The sequence below is a fragment of the Erpetoichthys calabaricus genome, chromosome 2, assembly GCF_900747795.2.
Source record: "Erpetoichthys calabaricus chromosome 2, fErpCal1.3, whole genome shotgun sequence".
Lineage (NCBI taxonomy): Eukaryota > Metazoa > Chordata > Cladistia > Polypteriformes > Polypteridae > Erpetoichthys > Erpetoichthys calabaricus.
The window spans coordinates 335,572,023-335,589,628 of record NC_041395.2 but is presented as its reverse complement, the minus strand read 5'-3'; the positions used below and the strand labels follow the sequence as shown (position 1 = coordinate 335,589,628).

The 17,606-nt window shown below is 42.6% G+C and overlaps 1 protein-coding gene across 1 annotated transcript in view; it reads right to left on the bottom strand.

Annotated features, from left to right (window-relative positions):
- b4galnt4a (beta-1,4-N-acetyl-galactosaminyl transferase 4a) overlaps positions 1-17,606 on the bottom strand; it is a 717,903-nt gene that overhangs the window by 16,796 nt on the left and 683,501 nt on the right. The window contains 3 exon segments of the mRNA XM_051923408.1: positions 2,765-2,918; positions 4,447-4,519; positions 14,019-14,172. Of these exon segments, the coding sequence (XP_051779368.1) occupies positions 2,765-2,918; positions 4,447-4,519; positions 14,019-14,172 (381 nt within the window).

Here is a 17,606-nt window from a genome sequence, read left to right as displayed (position 1 = left end):
GGATATTTTATTTAGGACATCGTGCCGACGGTAGACGTTAATCGCCCAGCAGAATGTCATTATGACGAACAGCAACACAAACACAAAAAAGCAAACCAAACGGCGAAAGGAAGAGCACCGAGCCGCTGCGTCTGTGAGCGCCACCAAACATTTCATTTTCATTTCATTATACAATATTTTTGTATTTTATTTATTGTTTTGATAGAACGAGATGCAGAAGACAGAAAGATATGGAAGAAGATGATCTGCTGTGGCGACCCCTAACGGGAGCAGCCGAAAGAAGAAGATTTATTGTTTTCATGTGTTAATGTATTTTTTTGGGGCATTTACTGTGTTATTTTTTTACCTTAAATTATGTGTATTTGCAGTTTAAGTTCATCAAAATGGGTATCGTTTAGGGCAGGGGTGTTGAACTCCAGTCCTGGTGGGCCACAGCGGCTGCACGTTTTCATTCTAACCATCTTCTTCATTAGTGACCAGTGTTTGCTGCTAATTCACTTCTTTTTTCTTTAGTGTTAATTCACTTGACTCGGGCCCCTTAGTTGACTCTTTTATCCTTAATTATCAGCCCAACAATAACGAGACACAAAACGAGCCGCCACATGACCAACTCACCTGTGCCCACCACACGATATGTGAAAATAAAGAAAGGTGAAGGTCTCAGTAAGGCCGATCTCTCAGCTCACCAAAACACTTTGAACAGTTTTGGAAATGTCTGCTGTGGCAAAATGAGAGCAGCAACAGATAGATAGATAGATAGATAGATAGATAGATAGAAATGAAAGGCACTATATAATAGATAGATAGATAAATAGATAGATAGATAGATAGATAGATAGATAGATAGATGTGAAAGGCACTATATAATAGATAGACAGATAGATAGATAGATAGATAGATAGATAGATAGAAATGAATGGCACTATATAATAGATAGATAGATAGATAGATAGATAGATAGATAGATAGATAGATAGATAGATAGATAGATAGAAATGAAAGGCACTATATAATAGATAGATAGATAGATAGATAGATAGATAGAAATGAAAGGCACTATATAATAGATAGATAGATAGATAGATAGATAGATAGATAGATAGATAGATAGATAGATAGATAGATGTGAAAGGCACTATATAATAGATAGACAGATAGATAGATAGATAGATAGATAGATAGATAGATAGATAGAAATGAATGGCACTATATAATAGATAGATAGATAGATAGATAGATAGATAGAAATGAAAGGCACTATATAATAGATAGATAGAAATGAAAGGCACTATATAATAGATAGATAGATAGATAGATAGAAATGAAAGGCACTATATAATAGATAGATAGATAGATAGATAGATAGATAGATAGATAGATAGATAGGAAAGGCACCATATAATAGATAGATAGATAGATAGATAGATAGATAGATAGATAGATAGATAGATAGATAGATAGATAGATAGATAGATACTTTATTAATCCAAAGGGGAAACTCACAAATCCACAACAGGCCATGGAATTAAATAACGAGTTTAATTAACAGCAAGAATCGGCTTCTCATTAAGAGACTGGTTGGAGTTTGAAATCCCAGTTTAGCTGGTCGTCTGTCGGCTCGTTTCACGTCTCATTTCTGTTTGGCTGCCATTTAATGAAGAAAAGAATCAATTCATTGGACTGAATCCTTAAAAACAGGGCTATTAAAATGAAGGAAAAGGAGTTAATTAGCAGTGTAGACTGGTCACTGATTAGGAAAAGGGTCAGAATGAAAACCTGTGGCCACTGTGGCCCACCAGGACTGGAGTTTGCCACCCCTGGTTTAGGGTGTGGGAACAGATGAATTCACTTTCCATTATTTTTAACGGGGAAAATTGATTTGGACTTCGAACAATTCAGAGTTCAAACGGCCTCCTGAAACGAATGAAGTTCAAAGTACGAGGCACCACTGTATTTAAAAATCTGCGTTTCTGTTTAAATTATATGGGCTTGGCCTACAGGGGCACCAACACTTCACGGTTGTGTTTTTTCTTACAGTGGGTAAAGTGACAAAGTAGAGGGCAGCGCATGGAGCTCCAGAACACCCGAGTGGCACAGAAGCACCAGCTGCTGAAGAAGCCAACAGTCCATTTTAGGACCACTTAACTGGCATGTGGCATAACTCAGTAACTCAGTGCCCCGACTGCCCATCATTGAAGATGAAGTCATGCCATGTCACCGCAGACCACCACTTCTGTTTTTTTTTTCTCCCCTCAGTTAGACCTCTTTATACAAAAACTCCAAACTCCACAATGAATGAATACAGAAAGGACTTGATATGTAACTACTTAACTAAGTCGCACCAACACACACTGGCACCCACACTACCTGCCTTGTCACCTTCTCACATTTCTGTAACAAAGCAGCAGGTGATTCTCCATTAGCTGGTCATCTGAGAATGCAGATATCCTAAATAGCTTGAGTGTGTTATTCTTTGTAAACTTCTCTTGCTCATCAACAACCCTGGTTAGCATTTGAGCATTTCTGGTTATAAATTTTGGCTCATTATTTAGCGCAACTGTTCATCTTCAACAGAGAAGACCAAAGCTTGAAATTGTCTGGTCTTGTGATTGAACATGGCATCCTGAGGACCTTAGCATCTTGCCCAGCCGTAGTGCAGCACGGAATTTGGGTTCAAAAAGCTGAAGGTATGCCAGGGTGTGAGCAAATGTTAAACTTAACGTTCATTAAATCACAGGGCTAGAAACCTTTTGTTTCAGCTTACCATCTGGCTCCGTAGGAGAGCTCCCGCACGCCAGCCTCATGACGATGGGGGCATAGGCCAACCTGCCCTCCACACAGTGCTTCCTGATGCTTTCCAAGATGTTTGAAGGGAAGTGGATGTGCAAGTCACACAGGAACAAAATACTGTGGCTGTCCTAAAAAATAAAACAAAATAGACCTCATAAAATGGTACTTACAGGCAGCTCTGGGCATTAACTACAATGAGCTTAAAAAGGGGACGATAGATAGATAGATAGATAGATAGACAGATAGATAGATAGATAGATGAAAGGTACTATATAATAGATAGATAGATAGATAGATAGATAGATAGATAGATAGATAGATAGATAGATAGATGAAAGGCACTATATAATAGATAGATAGATAGATAGATAGATAGATAGATAGATAGATAGATAGATAGATAGATAGATAGATAGATAGGTAGATAGATAGATGAAAGGCACTATATAATAGATAGATAGATAGATAGATAGATAGATAGATAGATAGATAGATAGATAGATAGATAGATAGATAGATGAAAGGTACTATATAATAGATAGATAGATAGATAGATAGATAGATAGATAGATAGATAGATAGATAGATAGATAGATAGATACTGTAGATAGATAGATAGATAGATAGATAGATAGATAGATAGATAGATGAAAGGCACTATATAATAGATAGATAGATAGATAGATAGATAGATAGATAGATAGATAGATAGATAGATAGATAGATAGATAGATAGATAGACAGATAGATAGATAGATTTGTGAAATATATGTGATATGTGATAGATTAGAAAGGCAAGGGATTAAGTGTCTGTAAGTCTGTTCCACTTGCTATGTCTCTATCATTCCAACAGATGGCACGTCATAAACATAAGGATAAGTGTCTGTGAGTCTGTGTATCTGGGTGTCTGTCCGGTTGCTATGTCTCTTTGTCATTCCAACAGATGGAGCATCACACACATTTGTACTCCTGAAATGCAATACTACAAATGTCTGTGACGTGCCATCTATTGGAATGACAAATGCAATGCACATGTCTGTTATATGCCATTTGGTACAAGATCTGTAAAAGCAGTGTTAATGTTTGTGATGTGCCATGTGTTGGAAAGGCAAATGCAATACATTTTATTACTACCTGCATTACAAAATACATTTCAATAGATGGTGCACTGTAACGTTAATGCTGAGGTTTGTGACGTTGATCACTCAGATTTCAACACGTCTTAGGTGGGTAGCACAGCTGTTATGTAAAATCACCCCACCGACTTCCTTCAATACATCCTGTGCCACTCAGCACATCACCAGCTCTCATTCTCCACATCAAGATCACGGTGATGCCGTCTTATCTGAGCTCTTTTAAATGTAATTTCAATTTTTGTCCATCACCAGTTTTTTGGCGTAAGACCTTCTTACTGGCACCCAGAGGCTTAATAAATGTTTATTAGTGACAGACGTGTGACACTCAGCTCAGTACTAAACGGGGGCATTCTGGTGGGCCTCATTTGTATGCCCCTTATTAACATTTTAGTGGGTTGTTTAGATACTGGCATTTTGGAATGCATGTATGCTTAGCAAATGGTCCTAAGTGGATTTTGTGTGTTGTTTCTTCCCCTCTTGTGACAAAATCCCATCGTCAAACAATGAAGTCAATGCTTACCTCAACGCTGTCCACTCCAGACTGTAGTCCAGCTGACCGCTCAAAATTGCCTTCTTTCCTCATGTAATGATAGCTGAGAAGGCAAAAGACAAACTTTTAGAAAAACACTTGTGGCCTAAAAGAAGCAAAGGCAGGGTGATACGCTCAGCAGATGTCGCTACACCGTCCTTATTCCTGAAAACAAGAGACTTAGGAGCCAAAATGAAACTGAACAATCAGCCAAATACAGTACAGTGCCCTTCATATTATTTGGGACAAAGGCTCATTTCAAAGGCAAAATTCATCCCATTATATAAACTGGGTGACTGGGCAGATCCAAGCAACTATAAGCCAGTAAGCTTAATGTGCATCACAGGAAAATTAATTGAAGGAATTATTAAGGATAAGATTGAGCAACACATGGCAAGGACAGGAGTTATTAGGAACAGTCAGCATGGGATCAGAAGAGGGAGGTCGTGTTTTACTAATGTGGAATTCTATGAGGAGGCAACAAAAGGATAGTGGAGCTTATGATATTATTTATCTGGACTTTCAGAAAGCATTTGATAAGGTGCCACATGAGAGGGTGGGCATCAAATTAAAAGAAGTTGGAGTTCAGGGAGTGCTGTGTAGATGGGTGCAGAATTGGCTCAGACACAGGAAGCAGAGGGTGATGGTGTGAGGAGTCTCATCAGAACTGGCTGATGTTAAGAGTGGTGACCAGAAGGGGGCAGTGCTGGGGCTGCTGCTATTTTTAATATATATAAATAATTTAGATAGGAATATAAGTAACAAGCTGGCTCAGTTTGCAGATGATACCCAGATAGGTGGATTAGCAGATAATTTGGAATCTGTTATATCATTACAGAAGGACTTGGATAGCATACATCATGGACCCCGTGATCATCAGAGGTGACTGTGCAGAGGGTGCAGACCTATAAATACCTGGGAGTGCAGCCGGATGATAAATTAGACTGGACTGCCAATACTGATGCTCTGTGTAAGAAAGGACAGAGCCGGTTATACTTCCTTAGAAGACTGGCGTCCTTCAACATCTGCAATAAGATGCTGCAGATGTTCTACCAGACGGTTGTGGCGAGTGCCCTCTTCTACGCGGTGGTGTGCTGGGGAGGCAGCATAAAGAAGAGGGACGCCTCACGCCTGGACAAACTGGTGAGGAAGGCAGGCTCTATTGTAGGCATGGAGCTGGACAGTTTAACATCTGTGGCAGAGCGACGGGCGCTGAGCAGACTCCTGTCAATCATGGAGAATCCACTAAACAGGATCATCTCCAGACAGAGGAGCAGCTTCAGCGACAGACTGCTGTCACCGTCCTGCTCCACTGACAGACTGAGGAGATCGTTCCTCCCCCACACTATGCGACTCTTCAATTCCACCCGGGTGGGTAAACGTTAACATTATACAAAGTTATTGTCTGTTATACCTGCATTGTTATCACTCTTTAATTTAATATTGTTATTATCAGTATGCTGCTGCTGGAGTATGCGAATTTCCCCTTGGGATTAATAAAGTATCTATCTATCTATCTATCTATCTATCTATCTATCTATCTATCTATCTATCTATCTATCTATCTATCTATCTATCTATCTAGTTCTGTATTTTAATATACAGTGTTTACATCTAACATGGCATTGGGCACTGCCAACATGACCACCAGTACTACTACTATAAACAGAAGGAAAGTAAAGTCCGCTCTTAAAGTTACTTTGACATTCTCCATGCCACACATTCAATGAACCTGATAAACTCCGGCACCGTCAACCAATTTATTCTCAGTAAGCCTCTTGCTGAGATTGGTGGCAGATGAAATTTAATGTCAGTAAATGTAAAGAATTACAAATAGGAAGTAAAACTGTGATGTTTGAATACACAATGGGTGGTCAGAAAATCGAGAGTCCACCTTATGAGAAGGATTTAGGAGTCATAGTGGACTCTACGCTATCCTTCTCAGCCATTCTTTGTTGGATTTATTGGTATGTTTAGCGTCATTGTCCTGTCCTGACATCCAGTTTCATTTGAACTTCAATCTTCTAACAGATGGCCTCATGTTGTCCTCACTCAAAGAATTCCTAGTGGATTCTGTGATGGTGGGCTGGCCAGACTGTAATGCACCACAGAAGACCCAAACCAGAACATTTCCACCGTCATGCTTTACAGTAGCTGTCAGGTGCTTCTTGTTCAATGCTGTCTTTGTTTTTTTTTTGCAAAACCATTTACAGAACTGTCAGACACTTTTGAGTTCTCTCACTCTCACCAGAATTCTCTTGTGAAAAATGTGGTGTGCATTAAACATGTAGCAATGTATTTTAGTATGGCATGACATTAAACTATGTTGTATTAAACTGTCTTATATTTAGTGCTGGGCGGCACGGTGGCACAGTGGTAGCACTGCTGCCTTGCAGTTAGGAGACCCAGGTTCGCTTCCTGGGTCCTCCCTGCGTGGAGTTTGCATGTTCTCCCCGTGTCTGTGTGGGTTTCCTCCCACAGTCCAAAGACATGCAGGTTAGGTGGATTGGCGATTCTAAATTGGCCCTAGTGTGTGCTTGGTGTGTTTGTGTGTGTCCTGCGGTGGGTTGGCACCCTGCCCGGGATTGGTTCCTGCCTTTTGCCCTGTGTTGGCTGGGATTGGCTCCAGCAGACCCCCGTGACCCTGTAGTTAGGAATATAGCGGGTTGGAAAATGGATGGATGGATATGTAGTGCTCAGAAGCCATTAAGAAGGCTCACAAAATATCAGGTTATATAGCGCCTTGATGTGTGGAGTGCAAGTCACAGGAGGTTCTGCTCAAGCTTTATAACACACTGGTGAGGCCTCATCTGGAGTACTGGGTGTAGTTTTGGTCTCCAGGCTACAAAAAGGACATAGCAGCACTAGAGAAGGTCCAGAGAAGAGTGAATAGGCTGAGTCCAGGGCTACAGGGGATGAGTAATGAGGAAAGATTAAAAGAGCTGAGCCTTTAGAGTTTGAACAAAAGGAGATGAAGAGGAGACTTGACTGAAGTGTTTAAAATTATGAAGGGAATTAGTGCAGTGGGTCACAACGGTGACTTTATAATAATAATAATAATTCTTTGCATTTATATTGCGCTTTTCTCACTACTCAAAGCGCTCAGCAATTGCAGGTTAAGGGCCTCACTTAAGGGCCCAACAGAGCAGAGTCCCTATTGCCATTTACGGGATTCGAACCGGCAACCTTCTGATTGCCATTGCAGATCTCTATCCTCAGTGCCATCACTTTAAAATGAGTTCATCAAGAGCATGGGGACAGAGTTGGAAACTTGTTAAGGGTAAATTTCGCATAAACATTAGGAAGATTTTCTTCACGTAAAGAACAATAGACACTTGGAATAAGGTGACCAAGTCGTGTGGTGGACAGTAAGACGTTGGGGACTTTCAAAACTCAACTTGATTGTTTTTTGGGAAGAAATAAGTGGATAGGACTGGCAAGTTTTGTTGGGCTGAACGGTCTGTTCTCGTCTGGAGTGTTCTAATGTTCTCCTTTATTTAGTTCCCTCTGCTCTCCAGTTTAAAATTACAAATCAAACAATTCAGACATTGTGATTAAAGTGCACACTGCAGACTTTCATTTCAGGGGATCTGCAGACATTTTGGTCACGCCACACATTTTCTACACAGTTCCCCCATTTCAGAGCACCGCAATGTTTGGTGTCTGATTCCTCAGGTGTGTTTCATGGTTTTATAAGATACGCCGGCCTGCTTTTACCCTTCAGAGTCTGTAGCTGCCATTGTTCAACATGAGGAGAAGAGCGATGGCAGTGAAAGTCAAATAAGCCGTTATGAGACATCAGTAAGACCTTAGGATGACCAAAATCAACTGTCTGGAATATCATGAAGAAGAAAGAACACACCGGTGGGCTCAAGAATCACGCAGGGGCTGATTGGCCAAGGAAGACCTCCACCGCTGAGGACAGAAGGATCCTCACTTTGGTCAAGAAAAGCCCCCAAAGCCTGATCAGAAACAGACTTCAGGGGGCCGATGTGTGAGTGTCAGAGACGACTATCAGCATAAGAGTTCATGAGCAGAAATACGGAGGACGCACTGCAAGATGAAGACCACAAAAACAAGATGGCCAGATGACAGTTTGAGGAAAAAGGACTTCAAAGAGCCTGCCGAATTCTGGGAAAAGGTGTTGTGGACAGACTTAAAGTGTCACACCGATGACAAAATTGATGGTGACTGCCAGTGACTTGCCCCCGGGCACCCCCAGGATGCACACAGCAATTGAGCCCCAAAATGGCAGTGCAAATCACCAAACAAAACGGCATCATGGGAAATATGAAAATAAAAACATATTAAACTTGTGACAAAGGCTTCCCGCTAATGCATGGAGCATGCCTAAAGGTTCTCCGTGTTACAACACCTGCCAAGAGGGGCTTTATCTCGTGATAGGAAAATGTTTTTTGTTTTTGGAGGAATTCAACTCTGAATGCATAAAAATGTAGGAGGAAAAACAGGAGAAAAATCCATAAAGATGTGGGAGAACGTGCAAACTCCAAACAGGACTCGAAAATGAGGACTATGCAATGGTGAGGAAGCAGCAGCACTGACCACCAAACCAGCCATAAAACCAGTAAAGCTCTTGTTGGGATTTCATTCCAATCAAACCCATAGTTCCGGGTATCAAATTAGGTCGACTCTGACAGCGAATCCTCGTTATGCTCCACCCTGTCACATGTGTGCGTATGGGAGACGGCTCAGGGGCTCTGGTGATGGTATTTACCCGTCACGCCAGGGGGTGGCACTGTTGTCCACTGCCTCCTCTCTTATCCTTTCTGCAGAATGGAAGACTACCGTATATACTCACTGATAAGTTCTCACGAAGATAAGTCGGGACTTGATTATACCGTATAATTTCCGGTATTGTATAATGTCGGTTGTATAAGTCGAATACGGAAAACTCTATTGGTCCAAGAGATTACGATATGCTAACGCCCACCTGAGAGAGTCACCACGGAGCACACGGCCTTTTATTTCTATGTGGGTGTGGCAATACGCTAAATCAGCGGCCGCTCCTAACCTCTCTCTCTGTTGTGCCCACATGACCACACGGTGATACCCAAACTATTGACGTCTGAACTGATTTGTGTTTTTTGTATCTCACACCCTCACACACCTTTATCGTAAGAGCATCCCTTATCTACGATGGAGCGTTCGATCAGAAGAAAATATGAAGTTGGTTTTTAATTAAATGTTGTTGAAGTAGCGAAAGAAATCGTTAAGTACGCTGCTGCAACAATCTGAATATGAGAAACTGGTGAGAGATTGGAAGAGGCAAGAAGATGTTGTGGAGGATTGCCGGCTTTCCGATCCGGCCCTCACCCCCAGGCCGCTAGGAGGAGCCCTCCGGACAGCATATTGGTGCCCCGAGTTCCAGCAGGGCCTCATGGACTTTGTAGTTTCTATACACAGCCCTGCTGGATACCTTGGGGGCCGCCAGGAGTCGCTGTGAAGGGGCTAGTGGATTCTTACATGCCCTATAACCCGGGAGTGCGTCACAGTCACGTGACTGGAGGAAGCGACGTGCTCCCGGGATGAAGAAAAGGACTGTTTGCCCTGACCCGGAAGGAAAACGGACTTGTGGGTTTGGCTTGGAACCATTTCCGGGTCAGGGGCTATAAAAGGACTCTGGGTAAGCCCAGACACTGAGCTGAGCTGGGAGGAAGGTGGGCTAAGTGTCTGGGACTGGAGGATTGTTTGGAGAGTAGTTTATTGTGTTTATGAGTGTGTGGAGGAGAGTGCTTGGTGCACTACTGTATTATAATAAAAAGAATTATTATTATACTTTCACCTGGTCATCAGAGTGGTACCTGAGGGTTCGAGAGGTGGACAAACGCTTCATCTGGTACAATGTAAAAAAAAAATGTCAGTGTCGCACTAGTCATACAAGTCGGGGTTTGATTTTATGATCGATTTTTTAGGTTTCAAGACCCGACTTATACATGAATATATATGGGAACTACTTGCCATTCCACTGCTGTCGTCACTTCCGTTGTCCGCCCTCCCTGCCTGGAACACGTATAACAGGACCGCAGCCATCTTTGTAGCAGTTCTGTATTGGACACTGCTAAAAGTTTTGTTAACTATTTTATTTTTGTCTTATACGGGGTCACGGTCATGACCTGAACATGTTTTTCCATGTTGTTCTCCTCTCTTACAAGATACAGTCATATGAAAAAGTTTGGGACCCCCTCTCAGCCTGCATCATAATTGACTCTCCTTTCAACACCAAAGATAACAGTGGTATGTCTTTCATTTCCTAGGAACATCTGAGTATTGCAGTGTTTTCCGAATAAAGATTTTTAGTGATGCAGTATTTAGTTGTATGAAATTAAATCAAATGTGAAAAACTGGCTGTGCACAAATGTGGGTCCCCTTGTCATTGTGCTGATTTGAATGCCTGTCACTGCTCAATGCTGATTACTTACAACACCAAATTGGTTGGATGAGCTCGTTAAGCCTTGAACTTCATAGACAGGTGTGTCCCATCATGAGATATAAAGGGATTTAAGGTGGTCAATTACAAGTTGTGCTTCCTTCCCTTTGACTCTCCTCTGAAGAGTGACAGCATGGGATCCTCAAAGCAACTCTCCAAAGATCTGAAAACAAAGATTGTTGAGTCTCCTGGTTTAGGGGAAGGCGGCAAAAAGCCATCTGAGAGGTTTAAACTGTCAGTTTCTGTAACTGTAAGGAATGGAATCAGGAAATGGAAGGCCACAGGCACAGTTGCTGTTAAACCCAGCAGGTCTGGCAGGCCAAGAAAAATACAGGAGCGGAATATGTGCAGGATTGTGAGAATGGTGACAGACAACCCACAGATCACCTCCAAAGACCTGCAAGAACATCTTGCTGCAGATGGTGTATCTGTACGTTCTACAATTCAGCGCAATTTGCACAAAGAACATCTGTATGGCAGGGTGATGAGATAGAAGCCCTTTCTGCACTCACGTCACAAACAGAGTCGCTTGTTGTATGCCAATGCTCATTTAGACAAACCAGATTCATTTTGGAACAAAGTGCTTTGGACTGATGAGACAAAAATTTAGTTATTTGGTCATCACAAACAGCGCTTTGCATGGCGGAAGAAGAACACCGCATTCCAAGAAAAACACCTGCTACCTACTGTCAAATTTGGTGGAGGTTCCATCATGCTGTGGGGCTGTGTGGCTAGTTCAGGGACTGGGGCCCTTGTTAAAGTTGAGGGTCAGATGAATTCAACCCAATATCAACAAATTCTTCAGGATAATGTTCAAGCATCAGTCACAAAGTTGAAGTTATGCAGGGGTTGGATATTCCAACAAGACAATGACCCAAAACACAGTTGGAAATCTACAAAGGCATTCATGCAGAGGGAGAAGTACAATGTTCTGGAATGGCCGTCACAGTCCCCTGACTTGAATATCATCAAAAATCTGGGATGATTTGAAGCAGGCTGTCCATCAAATTGAACTGAACTGGAGAGATTTTGTATGAAGAATGGTCAACAATACCTCCATCCAGAATCCAGACACCCATCAAAGGCTATAGGAGGACAGCGTCTAGAGGCTGTTAGATTTGTAAAGGAGGCTCAACTAAGTATTGACATCATATCTCTGTTGCGGTGCCCACATTTATTCACCTGTCTGATTTTGTTATGATGCATATTGCATATTTTCTGTTAATCCAATAAACTTAATGTCACTGCTGAAATCCTACTGTGTCCATAAGGCATGTCAGATATTAAAAGGAAGTTGCTACTTTGAAAGCTCAGCCAATGAGAAACAAAAATCCAAAGAATTAAGAGGGGTTCCCAAACTTTTTCATATGACTGTATGTATATTTTTCAATTAATTTATTTTTACAGTTTCTTAAACTTTGGGTTGGGTTGTGGGTTGCTGTTGTTGGGTCACCACTCCCCACTGTATTCAATGGTAAATTAGGTTGTGTACGGTTGTGTCTCCTGAAGGGGCTCTCACCGGTTGTTAAAGTAATTTTTGCTCCGACTGTCAATGGCGATTCTCAAAGGTGAAAAAGCCACACACCCCCATGCTGACCGTCAATGGAATTCTCCAAGGAGACCCCCGCACCCGCCACACTGCCCACACCATGACTGTTGGCAGTGATTTGCCAAAGGTGGGATGTGACTTGATGGATGTCATGAACTGGGTCTTGAAGACACTAAGGAGGGCAAGGTTTGGGTTGTGAGAAGAAAATGTTTAAGTAACTCTGATTTCTTTCATTTGTGGGCTTACAGGGAGCACAACTATAAAAATATAAAGCAGAAAAGAACCCTTCATGGCTCAAATTACGTTTATAGAGCGCTACTCAAAGCACTTTACGTAGTGAGTGAGGAGCCACTTCCACCACCACCAATGTGTGGCACCCACCTGGATGATGCAACGGCGGTCATTTTGTGTCAGTCCGCTCACCACACATTTGCTGTTAGGTGGTGAAGTGGTGAGAGAGAGATAGCCAGTTAGAGACAGGAGCTGATAAGGGGGCCAGAATGGACAAAACCATGGTGGACATTAGCCAGGACATCAGGATTCCCCCTACTCTTTATGAAGCATGCCCAGGGATCTTTTATGACCACAGAGAGTCAGGACCTCTGACATCTGAAGGACGGCACCATTTTTACAGCCTAGTGTCCCCGTCACTGCATTCCATATTCAGACCACATGGTAAGCGCCCCCTGCTGGCCTCACCAGCACCTCTTCCAGCAGCAACCCAACCTTTTCCTAGGTGGTCTCCCATCCAAGTACTGGCTGGGCCCGCACATGCTTAGCTGCAGGTGGATGACCCCTTTTCTGAAGCGCATGTGGTATGGCTGCTGACATACGGACCCCTAAGGGCACTGCAGGGCCAATTGGTCAGTTCCTCAGCTGGAAACATTCCTGACAGAAAATTTCACAGACTACATGAAGCAAGATTTTTCTAGATAAGTAATTACAAATGTATCCATGGATACATTAAGGAATGGTCTGTTGTTTATTGAGGGACCCCTCAGGTGCTGTAATAGATACCAGAGGGCTATTTAAGTCACCCATTGGCACAACTTCTTTACTGTGGCATTAGCTTTCATTCTTCATATCCCACTGTTGGAAACATTTGCAGTAACTCAGTTTTGGATTTCTCTGTTTTTAAGCTCTGTCGTGGTCTTAAGGGTTTTGACTGCTGGATGACCTCTTCTGGGGGGGCGCAGGTGGTACAGATGCTGGGTTGGTACTATTGCTGCTATGGAAAAAATTAGAGTTGGCAGTTAACCAGCACATTCTTGGGGTGGAGGAGTAAAACGAGAGCACCAAGGGCAGAAATCCACACAAGAAGAACACACAGGCAGTGAGGGGTCAGGATTTGAACACGGTCTCCTGAAGTTGTCACCATACAGGTCAGGCTAAAAGACAATTTCCCCTCAGGGTTCAAAATCAACATCAGATGCCACTCAACACTGGACTCTTTACACACATATCATCTTCCCAGCATTCAGTTCCAGACCACAAATCGAACATCTGGAGTCTGGGATGACCTGCCAACACGCACTCACATGCACACAGAAGTGTGCTTCTCATTACCGGGGGACTTTACTGTCCTTCAGAGCCTGCTCCACGTCCATGTCATCACTCTCAAAGTCCACAATGATGATGCTGAAGTTGTCGTCTTTGGTCTCCTGGTAAAGGAGCTCCATGTCAGTGATAAACTGCTGCACCCAGCGAGCCTGGTTTTTAACTGCATTGGGGTGAAACAAAGATGGCCAATTAGAACAAAATGAAAAAGCCAGTCTTAAAATGAGCAACAGAACCAGGCTTTAGATAGATAGATAGATAGATACACCCTTACAGCCCCCCAAAAAGCACCGGAAAGTTTTTCAACACACAATTATAACATACATTATACATAATATATGTATAATATGGAAATGAACTAGAAGCGAAATGTTGATGAAGAGGATGAAGAGGAAGGATTTGACAACAGCAGTGAGAAGAGCAAGAGAACTTAGAGGTCAAAATGAGGCAGTAAAAGCAAATTACAATCATAAAGAAAAACAAACATGCTAATTTATGCCAAGGGGGTGGTACTAAGGTGTGGCTTAGCAGGGTGCCCAAACTTTTGCACTTTTTACATTTTTTTCATTTCATCAAATAAATCATAACAGTTCATTAACAATTTCATAAAAATGACACTGTTGTAGTTTTCCTAGTATTTACTATATTTTTTTTTTTACTTCGTATGTCAGTATATATGTAATTTGTCCAGAGGTTCACAAACTTTTGCACACAACGGTACCCATTTAGACTTTGACTTAAACGAGGGTGGGAACAATTTGACAAATCACTGAGTGTCACATTTCTAAACCAATCCAGCGCCTCATGAAGACAGAGCTCAAAGTAGGGCGGGGTTTTAAACCTCAAAGAGCAATGGTGTATATGTCAACATCATCCAGCCAATAGCAGCCCTGTAGTTATGACAGAAAAAACACCCATGGCTGAAACGCCTCCGAAAAAGGCCAGAGTGTTGTGAAAAAGTATTTGCCCCCTTTCCAGGTCACCTCCATTTTTGCTAATTCATAAAACTTCATTGTTTCTGACTTTCCAAATAAATCGAGGAGGATATAAAAGGCAATCTGAGTAAACAGAACCCACAGTTTTTAAATGTTTATTTGATTTACTGAAGGAAAAAAGTTCACTACCACCCATATCATCCATATGAAAAAGTAATTGCCCCCCATTCCTACCCTGGTCCTACTGTTCTTCTCACTTACTCCATTAGTCAATGTTTAACCCATGAATACAGTCTCACAGGACATACCTTGTGCTTTTACACCTTCAGCACATGCTGATCTCAAACATTGGGTTCTTGGCAGTCATGCAGCAAGAGAAGCAGCTCCACAAATCTTATAAGACTGTTCCATTACCCTGGGAGGCAACCAAACGATCACAATACGGCTATGGTGATTGCAGTAATATTTAATATACTTAATACAAATCTTACAGGGTTCCACGGCCAACACTAGTTCTGTTTAACTCACTCAACACATGTCCCAGATCAGCAGTAACGAAAAGAAAGGGTAAATTTACACAGTTATAGACGAGATAAAATACTTTTTGACATAACCCCCCGAACAACAAAATTAGGATGCGAGATGTAACATGTTTCACCAAAAATACCACCATCTTGTTTTACTCTCCTTAAGGTTGGAAGAGGGCAACGGAAGCCGGAAGCAAACGGAACACACAGTCAGCCGACACCAATAACAGTAACGACTTGTCCTACCGGAATGGCAGTTTGGTGCTAAATACAAGCAAAAAATTTGTTGAGACGTGTCGCATTTGTAACTCTGGAAAAAGAAAAATCCCACTTCCCGCAGGTGGCTCCCGTCCCATCAAGTTTTGGGTTAGGCCAACTATGTCTGCAGCCAGGAGCCGAATGTCAAGTGGGAGGGGCCATAAACCCAATGTATGCCCCACTACACTATGGTTAAGGTTAGTAGAGGAAAAGTTTCCCATAGGACAGTGGCACTGGCGCACTCCTGCCATAAAAAATGTTTTAATTATATACATGCCACCATACTAAAAACCACCCCCACCATAAAAATAAATATTCCCTATTAAAATTATCCCTATACTAAAACAATAAATAGGTTTTATAAAAGGTAAATAAATAGGTCTAAAAGAAGGTTGTGATAAAAATACCCACCCCTTAAACCAGACCTAGTCATACATCTATATCTATACTTTCTTAAAAAACCTTTAAAATATTCTTATAATAGGAATAAATAAAATGTATTTCCATAAATCAATCAATAAATAAATAATTATAAAAACTGGTCCATATATCTGTGTCCAGCCTGAGGGACTAAAACTATTTAAAATTAGGGTTAAAACCTAAGCAAAAAAAGAGGTGAACTTAACATTAGGGCTGCCAATGCAGCTGTTTTAGGGTTAGGCATTCACCGTGACATTGGCGTCCCTGTCACTTAGGGTTAAGATAAGGGTTGAGGTAGGGGTAGACCATCTAAAACAAAATAAAAAGTGTATTTTAAGATTAGGGTCCTTAACTCTTTTAGGGCAGAAGTCGACTTTTGTCGACAGGAGGGGTTGAGGGCGTTTGTTGACCAAAGTCGACATCCAGGGGTAGAGGGCGACAATCAGCTGTTAACGGAGACAAATCCCACTGTTACGTCACATGCATTCCCTCTCTGCTCGAAGGAATGTTAGACTCATTGACTCGCCATCTAATCCTTGCGTGTGCGTGAGTTACAAAATGTAAACAAGGCAAGATGGCATCGACATCTCACGAGGGAGCGAAGCGAGTGCAGAAAAGAAAATACTCGGCAGACGATGTTTTGCACATTATCGCTGAGTCAGCCTCTGATTTTTCAGAATCTGATTTTGTTGACAGTGATCAGGAGATTGAGCAAGAGACTGAGGAACTGGCATCAGCTGATCGGACACCCGCCGATGCCGCCCCAGCTGATCGGCTGCCAGCTTAGCGCATTCACGCAGCCGACGCACTTATGGCAAGGTTCGTGTGGGAGGAATACCCAGACATTGATCCGTGGGAGCCAAACTGGCTACCGGACACAGCATGGCTTGCTGTTGGACACGACAGATCACCAGCCGCTGGACTACTTCAGGCTGCTCTCTCCTGATGCTGCTCTTCAGCTACTGTCAGGCGAGACAAACAGGTATGCACAGCAATTTCTTGAATTGCAGGCTGCACTTGCACCGCATTCTCGTTTTTCAAAGTGGAAACCCACAACAAAAGACGAGATGAAGGGCTTTGTGGCATTACAAACAGAGATGGGACTGGACTGGTGATATAACTTGTCCCAGACCCAGCCGGGATGCCTGGACGGTCCCCGAGTTGGACGATACCTCCCCTGGGCCACGAGAGGACAGCCGCCCAGGTCTGCTTGTGGGCCACTGGACCGGAGCTGGGATGCTCATCCCTACCGGAGGACATGGCCACCGCCAGGGGGTGCCCGGACGGTTATGAAATCCTGGATGGCAGCACTTCCACCACACCAGGAAGTGGCGTCAGGGGGAGCACCTGGAGCCCATCCGGGTCAGGATAAAAGGGGCCGCCTCCCTCCAGTAGACGAGCCAGAGTTAGGAGGAAGGAGATGGAGCCTGTGAGGAGGGGAGTGGAGGTCAGAAGAA